At 33.7% G+C, this 20,162-nt stretch overlaps 1 protein-coding gene across 1 annotated transcript in view; it reads left to right on the top strand.

The window, feature by feature from the left end:
- Positions 1-8,899: 8,899 nt before the first annotated feature.
- The window catches only part of LOC131958254 (heat shock protein 75 kDa, mitochondrial-like), a 34,311-nt gene continuing 23,048 nt past the window's right edge, over positions 8,900-20,162 (top strand). Inside the window, exons 1-15 of the mRNA XM_059323175.1 lie at positions 8,900-9,054; positions 11,285-11,446; positions 11,683-11,765; positions 12,242-12,391; positions 12,653-12,724; positions 13,479-13,648; positions 13,765-13,874; positions 14,523-14,596; positions 14,872-15,034; positions 15,275-15,388; positions 15,912-15,981; positions 16,514-16,661; positions 17,601-17,728; positions 19,415-19,605; positions 19,936-20,021. Coding sequence (XP_059179158.1) covers positions 8,916-9,054; positions 11,285-11,446; positions 11,683-11,765; positions 12,242-12,391; positions 12,653-12,724; positions 13,479-13,648; positions 13,765-13,874; positions 14,523-14,596; positions 14,872-15,034; positions 15,275-15,388; positions 15,912-15,981; positions 16,514-16,661; positions 17,601-17,728; positions 19,415-19,605; positions 19,936-20,021 — 1,860 coding nt within the window. The 5' untranslated portion in view covers positions 8,900-8,915. The remainder of the gene's footprint in view (positions 9,055-11,284; positions 11,447-11,682; positions 11,766-12,241; positions 12,392-12,652; positions 12,725-13,478; positions 13,649-13,764; positions 13,875-14,522; positions 14,597-14,871; positions 15,035-15,274; positions 15,389-15,911; positions 15,982-16,513; positions 16,662-17,600; positions 17,729-19,414; positions 19,606-19,935; positions 20,022-20,162) is intronic.

Genomic DNA, 20,162 nt, shown 5'->3' with positions numbered 1-20,162 from the left:
CTTTTTTTTATTCATATTTTTTTTAGCTTTGATTGGTCTTTTGTAAATGTAAAAATTACACTTTTAGCCTTTGACTGATCTTTGGTAAATGTAAAGTGCACTTTTAGACTATGCTGTGAATTCAGCACATGAAATTAAGCTATCTGTTTCTTTGGCCTTAGAGTATGCCGGTATTGTGTTGAAGCGTTAAGCTAAGCAATGTTTTTACTTTCTTGACTTGGCCAGGTTCTCGTCAAAGCTGCGTGCATTCAAGAACTTCCTTACTGACTTAATTAAGCTCTATTCGGCGAATTGAAAAATTCAAATACGCCAAAATGTATATAACTTCTCGAGCAAGTACGGGAGAAATCTAATGTTAAGGAAAAAAAATAGTTGAAAGCTACGTAATTTTATTGACGTCTAGCGTCAGATATCTCGCATTTCTCATAACGTTGCCCAAAGTTCAGTCTGGTTAGATCAACTGTATTTAATTTAAAAAATTATTTAAAGTAATTAGAGACATGCAAAAAAGCACCTGCAAAAACGATAGTTCTCTATGGTGCTTCCAATGCAAAATGCATAATCGAATTCATTTTAACCTGTTTTTTTTTTATTCTTTCTTTTTCTTTTAAAAGGGTTATAATAGTTATTTCATAAAAGAGAACTTATAAATTAGCTTTGAAAAATGTGACCTTGACATTGGTTTGATTTTAATTTGCTTTTAAATATCTGTGAGACAGTGATAAGACTCATGAGTGTTAGTATTTAGGCGATTATATCTTTCTGAGAATCCCTTGAATACATATATATATATATATATATATATATATATATATATATATATATATATATATATATATATATATATATATATATATGCTGAAATGCCAGGATATATCCACAACATCAAATATTTCTATTGAAAATCTTTCTGTTAGTTTACCGCATTGTAAAGAAAATTTGCCATTCGCTCGTTTGACAGCTGAACAGTGTTAGGGCGGCGTCATTGGCTGAAGATAGGAACGAGGCAGTCCTGTTCGTTACTCAGGGATAAGGTGCCTATAAATTTATTGGGACTCGTATGCAGATTTCTTCGAATGGAACCAAAAGGATGAATGGATGGACGAAGGCTGGGAAGAAATACGGGTTTGGATTCTGAGGACGTAAAAAAAAAATCGAGGGGGGATATAGAAACGATAAAGAACTAGATATTGGAGGAGTCACGAGTTTGCCTATGAGTTGCCTATTTTAAATGGTGGATAATACAAGGGGAGCAAGTCTGCAAGTTTTGAAGCAGTAATAGGTTATGTCCCTGTCGTGTGTAGTTATGGGTTGCGTCCCTGTCGTTTATATCACCAGGATTATGGGAGGATTCCTTTTAGTTGAGTTGACTTATGGTTCTGAAATCAGAAGTTGAATTCACAGAACTTTAAATAAATGCATAGATTAAGATTTTTTTTTTCAAGAAAATGTTCCATTTTACACGTTTTAAGCATTAGTCGAGGAAGAATTTTCTAAAAGAAAAATATGATTCGTTTTATCTAAAGTTAGGCCTTATCGTTCTAAACTGTCTTATTATTCACGTAACGCCGCTTTTGATGTTGCCTCCGCGAATTTACTGATGGCGTTAACACTAAGCCATAAATAAAACTACAAAAGTAGCGAATTATCTCCCTGTTGGATTCTGTCCCTTTACAAACATGCAGAGATTTTTTTTTTCTCACGTTCGCAAGCCACCTCTCTATCTCACTTTACCTCGCTAATTATCTCCCTTTATCTCTGTCTTTCTGCTGATGTTTATCGTGTTGAAACTACACAAAAGAAAGATCTAAAGAGAATACGAAACAAAATATTTTTTAATGGTTGGTATGTGTTTCTTAAAACAATACTTACCTTCTACCTATTTTTCCTATACATTTTTTTATATTTTTTTTCATATGCATCTAAAAGAGCTACAATTTCCTCTTGTTTTTGTTTTGTTTTTTGTTGGCTTTTTTTTTTTAAGTATTATTCGTTTCACCATCGTCTCACTTTTTAATTACCCCACGCGTTATATTTTACACCTCAACCCATTTATGCTTTTCCTAAATTTTTCCACCCTCTCCCTCACTCTCTCTCACTTCCTCCCTTTCTCTCCCTCTTTTCAACTCCCTCTTTTTACCCCCAAGTGCACATCCCCTTTCTATCACCAAGCTCCTCTCTTTACTTTCTCTCATTCCCAAACGCATTATTTCTATCTCCCAATCATTTTTCCCCCTTTCATTCTGTCCGGCTTTGCTGGCAATTCGTCATCAATACGAGCAGCCAAACTAGAAGGAGGGGGGAGGGGGAGGGAGGGGGATCGTTTGTCGTATCGACAGCCGGCCATCCGGAGAGCGAAACCCCCCAAATGGATACATTCAATCAAAAAGATGGGCCGCGGCTACCCGGGCTCCTGTTTCAGCATAGCAATCATAAAAACAGGGGAGAGAATTGAAAATACAGTCAGTTGGGACACGGACTCGCGTAGATAGATGAAGATGTAGAGGAGAGGAGATGATACAAGGAGAAGTTGTATCGATGTGGGGTGGGGCAATATGTGGTGTTGAGTAGAAATTGATGTAACTATGATGTGCTGGTTGGGAGAAATCGATGTAGCAAACTATGATGTTTTGTTCAGGAGAAATGTATGTAACAATGATGTGTTAGTCAGGAGAGATTGATGTAACAAAATATGATGTTTTGGTCAGGAGAAATTGATGTAACAAAATATGATGTGTTGGTCAGTGGAGATAGATGTAGCAAGCTGCGTTGTTGTGTTGGTCAGGAGAACTATATGTAACAATCTGTGATGTTCTGATCAGGAGAATTATATGTAACAATCTGCGATGTTCTGATCACGAGAATTATATGTAACAATTTATGATGTTCTGATCAGGAGAATTATATGTAGCAATCTATGATGTGTTGGTTAGGAGAGATTGATGTAACAATCTATGATGTTTTGGTCTTGAGAGATTGATCTAACAGTCTATGATGTTTTGGTTAGGAGAGATTGATGTGACAATCTATGATGTTTTGGTTAGGAGAGATTGATGTAACAATCTATGATGTTTTGGTTAGGAGAGATTGATGTAACAATCTATGATGTTTTGGTTAGGAGAGATTGATGTAACAATCTATGATGTTTTGGTTAGGAGAGATTGATGTAACAGTCTATGATGTTTTGGTTAGGAGAGATTGATGTAACAATCTATGATGTTTTGGTCTTGAGAGATTGATGTAACAATCTATGATGTTTTGGTTAGGAGAGATTGATGTAACAATCTATGATGTTTTGGTCTTGAGAGATTGATGTAACAATCTATGATGTTTTGGTTAGGAGAGATTGATGTAACTGTCTATGATGTTTTGGTTAGGAGAGATTGATGTAACAATCTATGATGTTTTGGTTAGGAGAGATTGATGTAACAATCTATGATGTTTTGGTTAGGAGAGATTGATGTAACAATCTATGATGTTTTGGTCTTGAGAGATTGATGTAACAATCTATGATGTTTTGGTTAGGAGAGATTGATGTAACAGTCTATGATGTTTTGGTTAGGAGAGATTGATGTAACAATTTATAACATATGTTAATATGCAGGGAAATATGTAACAATTTATAATGTGTTGGAACAATTTATAGTTTCTGTTGATAAGCAGAAACAAATGTTGTAGTTTATTATTTGCTTGTTTGTAAAAGAGGAATAAACGTAACATTCTAAAATATGTCTATAAAGATGAATGGACAACCTATTAAATTTGTTGAAGTATGGATACACTTTCAGTACATAAATAACGTGTAATATTTTAGGGCTTGATCCCCCCTCCCCAAATCTTATAAAATAAATAAAAATATCACTTGCATATAATATTCTTCAAACATCATTTCCATTACGTGTGATTCGTCTTGTCTCACACTTTTCACACACACACACACACACACACACACACACACACACACACACATACACACACACACAATACACACACTTTCCGACTTTCTTCCTTTTGTATCTGCTCATCAAATTTGACCACTGAAAATTAGATTATAACCACTGATTCATTTAACGTTCATTGGGGCTCCCGCTGATTAATTAACTGGTCATTATGGTAGCCTAATCCCACTCTCCTTCGCTGGTCCAATTCATTTTGTTACTTTAAAATTATCTCCTTAATTGATTGAAAACCAAAACACAAGTAAAACAAACTAGTATTGTGAAAACATGGGTCGGCGTGGCCTAGCGGTAGAGCGCTAGACTGCTAACCCGAAAATCACGATTTCAAGTCACTACAACGTCCTTGAGTACACCCAGCTCTGATGGGTACTTAACTCAAGTTAGGGAAAGTAAAGTCGGCTGGGCATAGTGCTGAACACACTATCCCTTCATAAACCGATGTCAAAGTGTTAGAAACAGATGAGCTTTACTTCAATTGCCGATGTGGACCGTCGGTTTCGAAAAGTGAACTTTTTATTATAAAAACATGAATCTATCATTGACAAAACAACGAGATTGATGCTGCCATCAAATTAAACATCACATGTTTATGTATTGTTATTCTAAACAAAGCCTTGGCTGAAATATCAGTTAAGTCAGTTTTGTTTTGATTCTTGGAGTTTTCCAAGCTATACTTTTTAATGTTTTCTACCAGACGATACAGCGAACAGTCACGTGAGACCATAAGCAAGAACCCAATGCCCAGACAACATAATATAATTTAAGTGAAAAAAAAGTTTCAAATTTTAAAAAAAACAAAAGGCAAAAATCAAAGGTAATAAAAATGTTCGAAACAGACAACTTTTCGATTACTTTTTTTTTTAATTGTAATCCCTGGCATTCATGTCATTATTTGGGTAAACATTGAACTACAAATTTGGACTAGACACTGAATGGTGAATACCTGCATGTTCGTGCTACAGAGTAACAGACCAGAGTGTCTTCTGGTAAATGTTTTGGTTTGTAACATTTGAAACAGCTTAGAATAAACGCTTTTTGAGGAATGGGCCTATTTTAATAAACTTAATCAGCGATTCAAGTGTTATTTCATTTTTATTTTCCGTAATTAGTTTTACGTTGAGTTGCAAAAGAAAAAAAATTCTTAGGGTCCTAAGGGTTTGTTGTTGTTTGTTTGTTTTTTAATGGATTGATTGGCAGAAATTATTAATAACATCAAATACATCGAATTTGTCCAAAATCGAGAAAAAAATTTAACAATCCATTTTTTGGTAATCTTTTTGTAAGTGGTTTGATTGAATTGATTGTCTTATTTCTTTTTATAAAGTTGGTCTAGTAACATCATTATTATTAGAAATAATAAACAGCTGTTTATGTTTAATAGAGATCAAATCTTCTGTTTTTGTTTTATTATGTTGGTGTTAACAGCGACATGAATATGATATAATGAAAAGACGTGAATTTTTTGCGCTAAGGGAGTTAACTGAAATATGAAATGAAAAAACTTAATTAGTCATTTTTATGTTCCCCTCATTTATTAATGTTTTTTTTTTTTTTTCTATTTATATTTTTTAAAACTTGTGTTTCTAGAAAATAAACTAGTTATATCAAAAACACACGAAGTCTCTTTCTTCGTTTTGGGACTAGTCGGATCATTTCTTGATCAGGTCCTGTAAAATTAACAAGAATAGGACCCAGCAGGAAATGATACATTTATTTATAGTTTTTGAACGTCAGATTCTTATGGCGGAGGGGCAGCGGCGTGTGTGTGTGGGGGGGGGGGGGAGGGGGGGGGGAGGGGGGGAGGGAGGGGAGGGGGGGGGGGGGCAAATGATTCGGACCGCACCTGGTGACACGAATGGGGAGGATGATGTGATAGCAAAACCATAAATTGCTAAATATACTGAGAACACGATTTGTCCCGTTTATTTATTAAATAAACCATCTGGAAAGGAGATTGGTGGGCATGACAACTTAAACATCTCTACACACACAGCCATACATACATACATACATACATACATACATACATACATACATACATACATACATACATACATACATACATACATACATACATACATACATACATACATACATACATACATACATACATACATACATACATACATACATACATACATACATACATACATACATACATACATACATACATACATACATACATACATACATACATACATACATACATACATACATACATACATACATACATACATACATACATACATACATACATACATACATACATACATACATACATACATACATACATACATACATACATACATACATACATACATACATACATACATACATACATACATACATACATACATACATACATACATACATACATACATACATACATACATACATACATACATACATACATACATACATACATACATACATACATACATACATACATACATACATACATACATACATACATACATACATACATACATACATACATACATACATACATACATACATACATACATACATACATACATACATACATACATACATACATACATACATACATACATACATACATACATACATACATACATACATACATACATACATACATACATACATACATACATACATACATACATACATACATACATACATACATACATACATACATACATACATACATACATACATACATACATACATACATACATACATACATACATACATACATACATACATACATACATACATACATACATACATACATACATACATACATACATACATACATACATACATACATACATACATACATACATACATACATACATACATACATACATACATACATACATACATACATACATACATACATACATACATACATACATACATACATACATACATACATACATACATACATACATACATACATACATACATACATACATACATACATACATACATACATACATACATACATACATACATACATACATACATACATACATACATACATACATACATACATACATACATACATACATACATACATACATACATACATACATACATACATACATACATACATACATACATACATACATACATACATACATACATACATACATACATACATACATACATACATACATACATACATACATACATACATACATACATACATACATACATACATACATACATACATACATACATACATACATACATACATACATACATACATACATACATACATACACACACACACACACACACATATATATATATATATATATATATATATATATATATATATATATATATATATATATATATATATATAACAAATAACCTGTATTAAGTTGGTTTGATGATTTATTAGTGACCACCTGTAAAGACTTCACACTTCTAGGGGGGAGGGTGCTGGATTTTGTAATGATGTTTGGCGAAGGAGGTCATAGTGTGTGATGACACACTTAAGTATCTATCTATATATATAATTCTCTTCTGGGAGCCGTTAGAAAACAAGCTGCAAGCGCCTCCTTGCAGTCCCCTCTCTTTCTCTCTATCACTATCACTACCACCCCCACCCCACCCCCACATTGTCTGGTGAGCTGTGGTCAAGCTAAATGTTTACAAAGCTAAATGTTTACAAATCGTAGAGCCGTAGAGCCGGGTTTCTATTAGGGGCAGATAATTTAGTTCGATTTTAAACTTACAGGAGGTAACTAAGAAATAACTAAGAGGAGGCTGCTTTCACGGGGGGGGGGGTGTAGGGTCGGGGTTAGGGGAAAGGGGGGGGTAGTGTTTTAAAGCAAATATTTTCAGTGGCAGCATTGGTACTGTCGAATTCACAAATTATGAATTACTGAAAAGTAGAAAATAAAACAACTAAATAGCGGCGTATGATACGATGCGGGTCGGCTCGTTTTTTTTAATTGATATCAGTAACTGGACATAGTATTTCGCGGTTGTTGTTTTTTTTTTAAGAATTCGTTCGTAAATTGTGAAAAAAAAAAGTACCAGTCTTCTCAATGTTGACCAAGCTCAGTAAATAGTTTACATTGAAATTGCAAATTAAAACAAAAAAAAAATTTCATTTTGATGGGATGTGACTTCATTTTAGAGAAGAGAATTGGTATAACGTCACCATCGACCCTTTTTTTACACAGCGTATTGCTCCTGACTTTGACGGCTAAGTAACTGACAGAGTTTCTCTCAGACATCTCTTCGAGGGTGGAGGGGTGAAGTGCCCCTCTCCCGATTCCCAAAGCATATCAACTGCCCAGCACGAAAATATATACGTTTATTCTTCCCCCCTCCCCCCTCTTGGAAGTTTTAGTCCGCCGCCACCTCCAGGAAATTTCAAGAGCACCCCCCCTCCCCCGGAGAAAAATGGCTGAAAGTGATACTGGTAAATGATCATTGCTAAATTTGTTATCGAGATGACAGATTTGAAAATGTAAAATTGCTGGTTAGAGTGGGTAGTGTGGCTTTGTCTCACATTTGGTTAACATCACAAAATTTTCCCCACCCCCTTGGTTTACCAGTATTGCATCAGATTTTTGCTATTTTTTTTGTCCATTAAAAAAAAGCTACTTTGTTTACCTCCCCCCCCCCCACCTCCCACACACTTTTTTTCTGTCCTTATAATCACAGATGTATGATGTCTGTTGTTTTTTTTTTGTTTGTTTTTTTTTTAATTAAGTTCAGTTTTTAATATAACTTTAAAGCATATGACTATATTTTTATCCATAAAATTTGAAATCAGTCTAGATCTTTATCCTTGTCCATCTTATATAGATAGGACTATATCTAATTCTAGATCTAATGTTCTGTACGACAGTGTATGTAGGGGGGGGGGGGGGGCAGTCAAGGTCTAGTGTACGGAGGATGAAATGTCATTACCTACAATTCTGTTTGACGTTTCATCAGACAATATCAAAGATGGCTGCCTCCATCAGAACATGGTTTCATGCAAGTGCGACCTTCAACACCGCTAATTTTCTTCGTATGCGCCTCACGAGCAATTCTTTACGAACAGTACCGGTCTATGTTGCACAAGCTAAAAAATACAAGAGTACATGTAAGTTTAATTTCGTTAGTTGACCTCACATTCGTTGCTTTTTTAACAGACGCAATCAGACGGTCCAGTTCGAGACCAGCGCAGCGAGAGGTCACTACTGACTAGATTCCACTGAGTACTGTCCAGGCATTGTCACTGCGTTTTATATTTTACTAGACACCCGTCCCCCGTGCGTTGCCACGGGGATAGAAGAAAGTTTGACGAAATGGTAAAACCTTAGTTTAGCGTCGGAAATTATCGGGTAATGTTTGTTGAGTTTCGGTAACTAGAGTTACGGTAAACCTTGGTTTATTTGACAATTGAAATATAAATAAATTGAAAGTCAAATGTAGTAAATTAATGTTTTAATTTTTTAAGTTTAATCGACAAAAGGAAACAAGAATAAATATAGATCTTATAGTAGATTTAAATTAGTAGATCTAAAAATAAATAAAAACATATATTAATATAAATAATGAAGTCAAATATAATAATTTAATGTTTTTAGCTTGCAGCGGATTTGCGACCATTAATTAATTAGATCTAGATCTAGCTAGATATCTAGCTGCTAGGCCAAGTTAAAAAAATCTAGATTACGAAAATAGTAAAAATGATTACAAAATGTAAAAATGATTACAAAATGTAAAAATGATTATAAAAATAAATCTATCCAAATTTTAAATATTCTGTATAAAAATAAAAGATGACGCCAAATAAAGTATGGTTTACAGTACTTCCGGTGAATTCCGCCGAATTCCGGAAGTGTGTGACAGACTTTGACATTGTTTTACTGTTTTTTACTGCTATACGATTCCGGAATAATAACCGACGCTAAACTAAGGTTTTACCGACGAAATATATTAGAAGCATTTCACCAACGCATTATCAATCATATGTTCTTAGACCCGTGACCTTCTTTTCTAAAAGTGAGTTATTTAAATGTAAATTCAAGTAAAGTGTAAACAATGCCTGCGCTTGGATCATAAATATCAGGACATGGGTTTACCTACACTACCGCATGAAAACCTTGAGTGTACATTAATCACTCGCCGAAATAATATGGAATAACACACTTCAGTGACCGCCCATGTGTCTGAGACGTAGAGGGGCGCTCTCAGGATCCGAGCCCCCCTCCCCCCGATTACACTACCGCATAGAAACGCCGTACGACCCCTGGCTCCTTAAAACTAATAGGCGCCATTGTGCCAAACAGCATCCTGTTAACAATGATGCAGATTGCGGCATTCACTAAACTAAAGTGACACAAATTAACAGGCTTTGTTATTTAACACGTAAAAAAATTATTTGACGTGTTTTAAACATCATTGTGACTGATGCAATATGTTAGCGTTACTAATGGTCTATTCTTAGATGCTTGATCTCAATTTCTGATTGAATTATCTAAAAATAGATGTTAATCCATGGGGGCCGCCCATGCAAAATTAAAACCCCCCACCCACCCCAGAAACCTTCTCGGGAGTATTCATCAACTCCCTAAAGTTTTATGGCACCGGGATAAATTGTGTCGAACCGCAATCGTCTTATATTTTCATATACCGTATATTGAGAAAAATCCCACCATTCCGTGGCGCCGCCCTTGCGAAATTTTTAAAAAAAAGTTTTTTTTTACAGAAACCTTCCCTGGAGTGTTCAAATCAACTCCCCAAAGTTTGATGGCGATCGGATGAACGCTGTGAAACCGCAATCGACGTTTATTTTTATATACCGTATATAGAGAAAATCGCACCCTCCTGTGGCGCCACCCTTTGCGAAATTAAAAATGATTTTTTACTGAACCTTACCCTTGAGTGTTCTAATCAACATGACGTTATCTCTGACTTCATCTTTCGCTCCTTTGTACCAAGTGTATTGAACAAATATAGCAGACATTATACTGCTTTGTTTTACTCTAATCAGTATTGTTATAAAATTTGCTTGAAAAACTAATTATATAATAGAGTTTTGAAATGACTTTTAAACTTTGTAACAAAACGAAAACATAGATTGTTTTTTTTTTTATTTGATAAGCCTAGGCCTTCTTTAACAGACTATAGATCTAATTATAGTATTTAGATTCTGTTGATTCTAATAGTAATACTGTTACTTTCTCTTCTTTGCTCACCATCAGTCTGGGTTTTCATAATTTAACAATACTTGACTAAGCAATCATTTCTTTTAGTTCTATATTCAAATGATCTATATAAAGCACACTTATAGTTGAAGGTGTTACCTATTCACATTGACATTTCAGATACAAGCAATAGCCCTACAGTTCTCTGTAACTCATCACACTTGTGGTTTCCTAAAAGATCAATAAATACATCTAGAGTGCTTTGGAACAATCAAGAAGAAGCCAAAGAGGAAACGGATGAAGATTATCATAACCTTATCAAAGATACAGAAAGAGGGAAAGGTCAATTATTGTTTAAATTTGTTGGTTCTGAATTCACATGTTTATGTCCAATAATATTAAAAGATCTTAATCCACACTTTATTCTGAAAAATAATTGTATTATTTTCACTGCTGCTAAACAAAGGAACAAAATCTCTGTTCCATAAGGAAGAAGTAAATCAAACTATTATTTATTTTTTCATATTTCTTGCATTAAAGATGTGTTTTATTTTAGTCTAATATTTTTTTTTTATCAGGACCTGCTGACACACATGAATTCCAAGCTGAGACTAGACAACTGTTGGATATTGTTGCCAAGTCTTTATATTCGGAAAAAGAAGTACGATGTTATTTATTTTACTTTTTTTTTTCAATATCTATGCAATGGAAGGAAACATAGTAGTATGTTTGGCTGCTAGACTAAAGGTCTTGATTAAGACTTGTCACTATATGACGTTGATAAGTCCACCCAACTCTGACAGGTAAGTAAAGGCGGCAGGGCAAAGTACTGACTACACTATCCCTTCATATACTGAGGTCAAGAAACACATGAATCTATTTCATCTGCCCAATTAAAGAGGACTTTACAGCTTTACTTAGTTTTTTAATGGAATGAAACCTAAATTTGATTTTTTTAAACTTATTTTCTTCTAGGCAAGTAAAGCATTTCCATTTGATTTTATTAACCAAACAGGATTTCTCCTTACAAATGTTCAATGAAATTTATCTTCTTTTTTTTTCAATTTTAACTATTGCATAAAGTTAATTGAATTTGGTTTTGTCTAAACAATCAGCTGAATTTTTTAAACCTAACAGGTTTTCATAAGGGAGCTGATCTCTAATTCAAGCGATGCACTAGAAAAACTTCGGTATTATGAATTGACCGGCCATGAAATTGTTGACAAAGATATTCCATTGGAGATTCACATTGCAACCAATGATGACAAAAAAACATTCACCATACAGGTAGATTCTTGGAGTTTCTCAGTTTTTAACTGATTGTTTTAAGTTTATTTTAGTCATTTTATTTCATTGATCCATGTTTTTATCAAGGTTGTAGGCAACATAACAATCAAATAGTATAAAATTCAATACCTGTCACTTACCCAAAATTAGTCCCTAATACTTTTTCACTAAATTATTATTTTTATGTTATTGCTCAGTTTGAAAAATATTATGTTTATTTATGATCTATAATTATTTTGTTTTTTTTTTAAATTAATCTAGGATACAGGTGTTGGTCTTACAAAGGAAGAACTAATAGATAATCTTGGTACAATAGCTAGATCAGGTTCAAAGGTATGTCTAGATTTTGTAAATCTATATTTTAACCCTGTAAAAGTCAAGTTCATTTGTTCTCTGGTGCTAATATTATTTTCAAATGCTTGTCAACCTAAAACCCCATAACTCTTTAAAAGTTTCATAAAATCAAGTTGTTGTTTTTTTTTCAGATACTTCATTCTGAAAAATCTTTTTACTATACTACTTTCAAAAAGAAATTAAGAATTTTAATATTCATAACTTTGAAATTTCTCTTGCTAACAGTAAATAATTAAAACAGTAGATGTATTAGAAAATATATTTATTAAAGTAATATTACTGGAATAAGGGCAGCAACTATAATTGCTTAGTATCATTTTTTTATTTTAACAGAATAAATCAAAGAGACAAGTACTTTTTTCATTTTCTTATCCTTAGATACATTCTAAGTGTCACACATGGACATTTTAAAAGTTAAAAAAAAAAGAAAACAATCTGCATATGAACAAAAATAAATGTTGATAGACATATTTTTAAACAGGAAACAGGAAGGGAATTGATTTTTTTATTTTCCCTTTACCAACATAAATTAAGTAATTTGAATTTTATGCCGATTTTAATCATGGCTCTTGTCCATAACTCCATAGAAAGAACATAAATTATGACCATCACCCGTTATGGGTTGTAGAGAATAATATATTATTTTATTTTTAATTTTCCTTTATATTTCATAGACAGAAGTGTATTACTTTTTTGTTTTAATTTAAATTACACTATTTTTACTTGCATCCAGGCATTTTTGGAGCAGTTGTCTGACAAAACTTCAAAAGGCAATGTTAAAAGCAATCTCATTGGCCAGTTTGGTGTTGGCTTTTATTCCACTTTTATGGTTGGAGACAAAGTTGACGTGTACACAAAGTCTTTTAAACCTGACTCATCTCCATACAAATGGTCATCTGATGGGTAAGGCTGTAAAGCTTTTAGGCAGCCTACAAAAAGTACATTCAAAAACAGATTGTAGTTGCTCATTGTTTGAAATTGTAGCTGTTCACAGTTCATTAAAATTATTTTTTTCTCAGGTCGGGAAAGTATGACATATCTGAAGCTGAGGGTGTTCAGAGAGGAACCAAAATTGTGATACACCTGAAAGGTGACAGCTATAATTTTGCTAAGGAAGAAATTATTAAAGGTAATAGTTTTTCAAAGATACTTTTGTCTTTAATTATGTATTTTTTTTACTTCAGAGTTGAACTGATCTATTAACATTTTATATCACCAGAATTTATTATTTTAATTATAATGCTCTTAAAGTAATAATCCTATTATGAAAGCCGACACTTGTGTTTATATTTTTAAAAATGTCATGAAAGAAAAATTTCAATGAAGAAAAGCTGTTGCTGAATGATTTTCCCTATGATGACTATTCACTGCGCAAATCTGACTGACCATACATTGTTGGACTCCAACCATTGGTTGTTGAGGCCTGCTTTTATGGAAAGTGTGATCATAGGTGAATCTGAGGGTTGAAATAAGTCTGTTAAGTGATATTAAATGGGTTGCAAAATATGGAACCTGATTGAGCCATATAGAATTGTAGTTTTAAAACAGTGCATAGCATGGCACTTGCATTTTAATTTGGAGGGCAGAATCCTTTTTATCACACAGAACTTATTTAATGGAAAATGGGTGCTTCAAAACAATTACACTTCATTTTAACACAAGTGCCTTTGTTTTAAGTACTTAGATGTACCATGATTTTGATCATATTCTAAACAATATCTGTTTTCATTGAAGGTTCAAAAGCTTATTTAAAATTTTTTTTTTTAAATCTTTGCAGAAGTTGTGAAAAAATACAGCAACTTTCTTGGTGTGCCTATTTATCTGAATGGCAAAAGGGCAAATATTATTCAGGTATGCTTATATCTAGCTCTGATATTAAAGTATAAAATTTAATTGTTTTTTAATGTCTATTGTAACCAACAAAATACAATTTTAAAAGAAAGATCTGTTAAATACACAGAACTTAAAAAAAATTAGTTCCAATATATATATAAACTAATATAAATTTATTTGTTCCGTGTAATTTTGAAAATGTTTGGAGAAGAGCCCTACACAGACTGGGGTTTTTTTTTGTATGCATGATAATTACTAAAGTACTATCATTAAACAAAACATAATTTTTATAGGCTCTGTGGACCATGGAACCTAGAGATGTAACCCCAGACATGCATGAGGAATTCTACAGGTTTATTGGGAATGTCTATGACAAACCCCGCTATAATCTACACTACAAAACTGATGCACCATTGAATATTAGAGCACTTTTCTATATTCCTGAATATAAACCAAGTAAGTAAAGACTGAAAACCATTGAATATTAAGCCCTTTTATTTAAACCTGAGTATAAACCATGAAAATAGCTGCCTAAATATTGTTTGTTTGGCTCTGTACCAATATTTTAAAAGACTTACTGAAATCAGTTTGATAAGATTAACTGTCAAGCCTACTGTGAAAAGTCATTTCTTTTTCATTTTTCAATGTTTTGTTTCTTGAATTAGCTAACAACTTTTTTACTGTTTTCCTTCACAGCTATGTTTGACATGAGCAGAGAAACTGATGTTGGTGTTGCACTCTACAGTAGAAAAGTGCTCATTATGGCTAAAGCTAACCATGTGTTGCCGAAATGGTTGAGATTTGTCAAAGGTTTTATTTTTTGTTCATACTAATAGTAATAGTGGTTAACTTACTTTAACATATTCCTTTGAAGCCCCTGAAGAGCAAAGGGCTGCAGCTACACCTCATCACTGAACTCCATTTTAGACCTCTCTTTGGTAGAGCCCACATAAACCCAGCAGCCATTGCTTTTCCATCCACTGTCTTTCTTCAGGATTGCTTTTCTTTTCCCCTGGTGGTTCCAGCCACACCTACGATTGTCGTAAGATATTAACCTATCCATCCCCAATTACCAGTTTTAATATCATTGTCCATTGGCTGTTGCTTTGTGGTTTGCCATGGGTCTTCATTGGTAATGTTGTCTGGTAGACATCTATTTGTGAACAGCTGTAGTCTGTTGGTATTTGACTTGGTAACCCTCCAGGTCTCTAAGCCATAAAGCAATACAACCAGACATTTATATTGAAGTGAGGCTGTATTAAATAGAATTTATTTAAACTTAAGGTAAAAATGGTTGGGTTGATTTTAAATACTCTAACATAACATTTTGCAGGTGTTGTGGACAGTGAAGATATACCTTTAAACTTGAGCAGAGAATTGCTACAAGACAGTACTTTGATCAGGTAATATGGTTGATTTTATCTTTTGTACTTTCTTGAATAGGTTTGTTTTTCTGCCAACATCCTAACATTGATTATCAGGTTTTAATATTAAATATATTTTTTAAATATTTTTTTCTTTATTGAGATAATCAATCAGTATGTAAAACATTTTTAAAAACGGTTGTTTTTTTAAAAAAACGAGAGTGCTTGTGTACTGTCCAGTGATGAATGACCATGCCATTTAGGCTCCTGTCACCGTGTGGGTGACGTGGAGATCTGAGCTGTTACTGTAATGTGGACATTGCATGGGGCCATCTGAGGACTGAAACAGGAATAAACCATAATCTCAAATTTGTGTATTTTTTATAATTTATCATGTATAATATATCATTTTAATGCATGCTCATTGAGTGGGAAATAATTTAATTTTATTGTTTTCGTGATTATTATAAAGAAATTTAAGTAATTATTAAATATTGAAATTATCCTTAAAATTTATCAAAGAATTATTTATCTGTATTTTACCCATCAAGTAATGTCTTTTTCCACCTAGAAAATTGCGAGATGTTTTGACCACAAGGCTTCTCAAGTTTTTCATTGACCAAGCTAAGAAAGACCCACTGACATATATGAAGTTTTATGAAGATTATGGCCTGTTCTTCAGAGAAGGCATTGTTACAACTGGGGACCAAGCTCAGAGAGTAAGGAGTTGTTTGTTAGCCTTTGTTAATTAATTAACCCTTTGAGCCCTGGCTTCCCTGACCTAATTTCTCCCATTTCCTGAGCTCCCAGGGCCAAACCAATTTTCACTTATCTGCTTCTAACTTTGCCTATAACTTTTGAACGGTTTGAGATAATCAAGCCACATTTGGTATCCAGACTCAGGATCAAACAACAATGCAGCAAGATTCTGAAATTCTTTATTTTTTTACAATGTATGAACAGAACAATGTATATAAAACGAACACATAATTATTATCAAAACACCAAGGAGACTGAAGTTTTACAGCACCATGTTCATCGGAACGTACTTGAACAGTTTCATTGTCACTGTCAATTTCAATGTCACTGTGTTCAGTCTCAAATTCAACGCCACTATCATCACAATATAGACCAGGAATATTATCTTCTTCATCAGAATCAATAAGTAGTTGTATTGCCTGAGATGCAGTCATTCTACTTCTTTTGTTGATATTTTGGTCTTTTGCTTCATCTTTTGCACCAACTTTATATGCTGAAGTCGATGGCTGTGGCTCAGCTTTTCGTTTTGGCGGCATTGCTACAAAATGTAAACACTTTCACTTTTCCTAAAATTTATTTTTAGAATCATAATCCCGCACTAAAAAGACATGCGCAGTTTTAGTCAGTCTTCCGCTAATTATATTTAATTAGACGGTATAGCGGCCTCTATATCATCGGGCTGGAAAACCGGCTTTTCTGACATATATGCCTAATGTTGAAGCCGGTTTACCGGCCTGCCTGGCTCAAAGGGTTAACCTCTGGTGTCAGTAGTAAATCTACTTTAACCAGCTTAGATGAAAATAGTCAAAATATCAGTGACTGTGGTTTTTTCTGAGTAGATTTATTATGGTGTTTTGCATAAGTTAGGATAAAAATATGTTACATTTATCTTTTTACAGGAAGACATTGCTAAGCTTTTGAGGTTTGAATCTTCAAAACTTGAGAAGGGGCAGTTAACTAGCTTAGATGAATATGCTCAAAGGATGAAAGCAGGGGAGAGAAACATTTATTTCTTAGCAGCTCCTAGGTAAAGGATAATTTGATACCTTCTCTATGCATGTTCTCTTAGTTATTACATTTTTAAATTTGTTTTTAATTGATTAATTTTTTATAATGAAAATTGCTGTAGCTGGTTTCAAAGTAAACATGAAAGATGGTTGTCTGAATTAAGTTGACTTTTAGCTTGTTCCCTATGATGACCATTCACTGCGCAAATCTGACTGTCCACATAAAACATGTCTCCAGTCTTTGGCTGTTGAGACAGTTTTTTGTGGTCAGTGTGATCACAGGTGATTCTGAGGGTAAAGATTAGCTGATAGGTGTACTGCCAAAATTGCATGTGTTCAGATAATTATTAAAATTTGCTTCCTTATGATGACCATTCACTGCGCAAATCTGACTGTCCACATAAAACATGTCTCCAGTTTTTGGCTGTTGAGACAGTTTTTTGTGGTCAGTGTAATCACAGGTGATTCTGAGGGTAAACAGGTGTACTGCCAAAATTTTGTGCTCAGATGATTATTAAAATTTGCTTCCTTATGATGACCATTCACTGCGCAAATCTGACTGTCCACATAAAACATGTCTCCAGTCTTTGGCTGTTGAGACAGTTTTTTGTGGTCAGTGTGATCACAGGTGATTCTGAGGGTAAACAGGTGTACTGTTAAAATTGTGTGTGGTCAGAGAATTATTATTAAAATTTGCTTCCTTATGATGACCATTCACTGCGCAAATCTGACTGTCCACATAAAACATGTCTCCAGTCTTTGGCTGTTGAGACAGTTTTTTGTGGTCAGTGTGATCACAGGTGATTCTGAGGGTAAACAGGTGTACTGTTAAAATTTTGTGTGCTCAGATAATTATTAAAATTTGCTTCCTTATGATGACCATTCACTGCGCAAATCTGACTGTCCACATAAAACATGTCTCCAGTCTTTGGCTGTTGAGACAGTTTTTTGTGGTCAGTGTGATCACAGGTGATTCTGAGGGTAAACAGGTGTACTGTTAAAATTCTGTGTGCTCAGATAATTATTAAAATTTGCTTCCTTATGATGACCATTCACTGCGCAAATCTGACTGTCCACATAAAACATGTCTCCAGTCTTTGGCTGTTGAGACAGTTTTTTTGTGGTCAGTGTGATCACAGGTGATTCTGAGGGTAAACAGGTGTACTACCAAAATTTTGTGTGGTCAGAGAATTATTATTTAAATTTACTTCCTTATGATGACCATTCACTGCGCAAATCTGACTGTCCACCTGAAATATGTCTCCAGTCTTTGGCTGTTGAGACAGTTTTTTGTGGTCAGTGTGATCACAGGTGATTCTGAGGGTAAACAGGTGTACTGCCAAAATTGTGTGCTCAGATATTTATTAAAATTTGCTTCCTTATGTTGACCAATCACTGTGCAAATCTGACTGTCCACCTGAAATATGTCTCCACTCTTTGGCTGTTGAGACAGTTTTTTGTGGTCAGTGTGATCACAGGTGATTCTGAGGGTAAACAGGTGTACTGCCAAAATTGTGTGTGCTCAGAAAATAATTATTAAAATTTATTTTCTGCAATTTATGTTGTGCATAAAATAAAACACCATATGGTGAAACTAATTGCCCTGAAGGCAATGTCTGGGCAATTAGTCAATATTATTATTTAAAATACTTAAAGAAGTGTTTAATAAGTTTAAGATAGTACTGAATTTTAACCTTTTTCTTTAGCCGCCAGTTAGCTGAAACATCACCATACTTTGAGGCTCTGAAGAAAAAAGACACTGAGGTTCTGTTTTTATATGAAGGCTATGATGAGCTAGTGTTGATGAACCTTGGTCAGTTTGATCGCAAGAATCTTAAATCTATTGAGAATGAATTATATGAAGACAAAGAAAATACAGATACCATAAATGAAAATGGTTAGTAATAACTTTTTTTTTGTATTATAGGAAATTATTTTGTTTGTGAAATGCTGTAAAAGTACCTAGCAATCGGTCTTTTGCGAACTGTCCATGAAATAATTCAGAGATTAACCTCTTCATATTGTCTCTAGTTAATTTTTAGCATTGGAAAAACACATTTTTTGGTAGTTGGTTACCGATGTGTTGATTACACTTGAGTAATCAACTTGAGGTGGCTTTTGTATGTAATGATTTACAAAGTCAGTATGAACTATGTTGATTAAATCTCCTTTTGCTTACTACTGTTTTCTAAACTTCCAATGATCATCAGCAATAATCTTTTTCCAGATGAGAAAAGTCTTAAGCAGCAAGAGGCTGAGGATCTGAAAGTTTGGCTCAAATCTATTCTGTTAAATAAAGTCAATAATATTAAGGTAAGCAAGCAATGTTAATATGAAAACTATTACAGACAGGCAAAACCATTTTACCATAACTATTATATTCCTTGATGCGACTGCATGGTTAGATAGTACAGCATTTGGCTGCTATTCAAAGGTCTCGAATTAGGATCTCGT

The sequence above is a fragment of the Physella acuta genome, unplaced genomic scaffold (genome assembly GCF_028476545.2).
Source record: "Physella acuta isolate Inbredline_101_S28 unplaced genomic scaffold, ASM2847654v3 ptg001306l, whole genome shotgun sequence".
NCBI lineage: Eukaryota > Metazoa > Mollusca > Gastropoda > Physidae > Physella > Physella acuta.
Note: the sequence above shows the minus strand (reverse complement) of the source record. Positions and strands in the feature narration are given on the sequence as shown.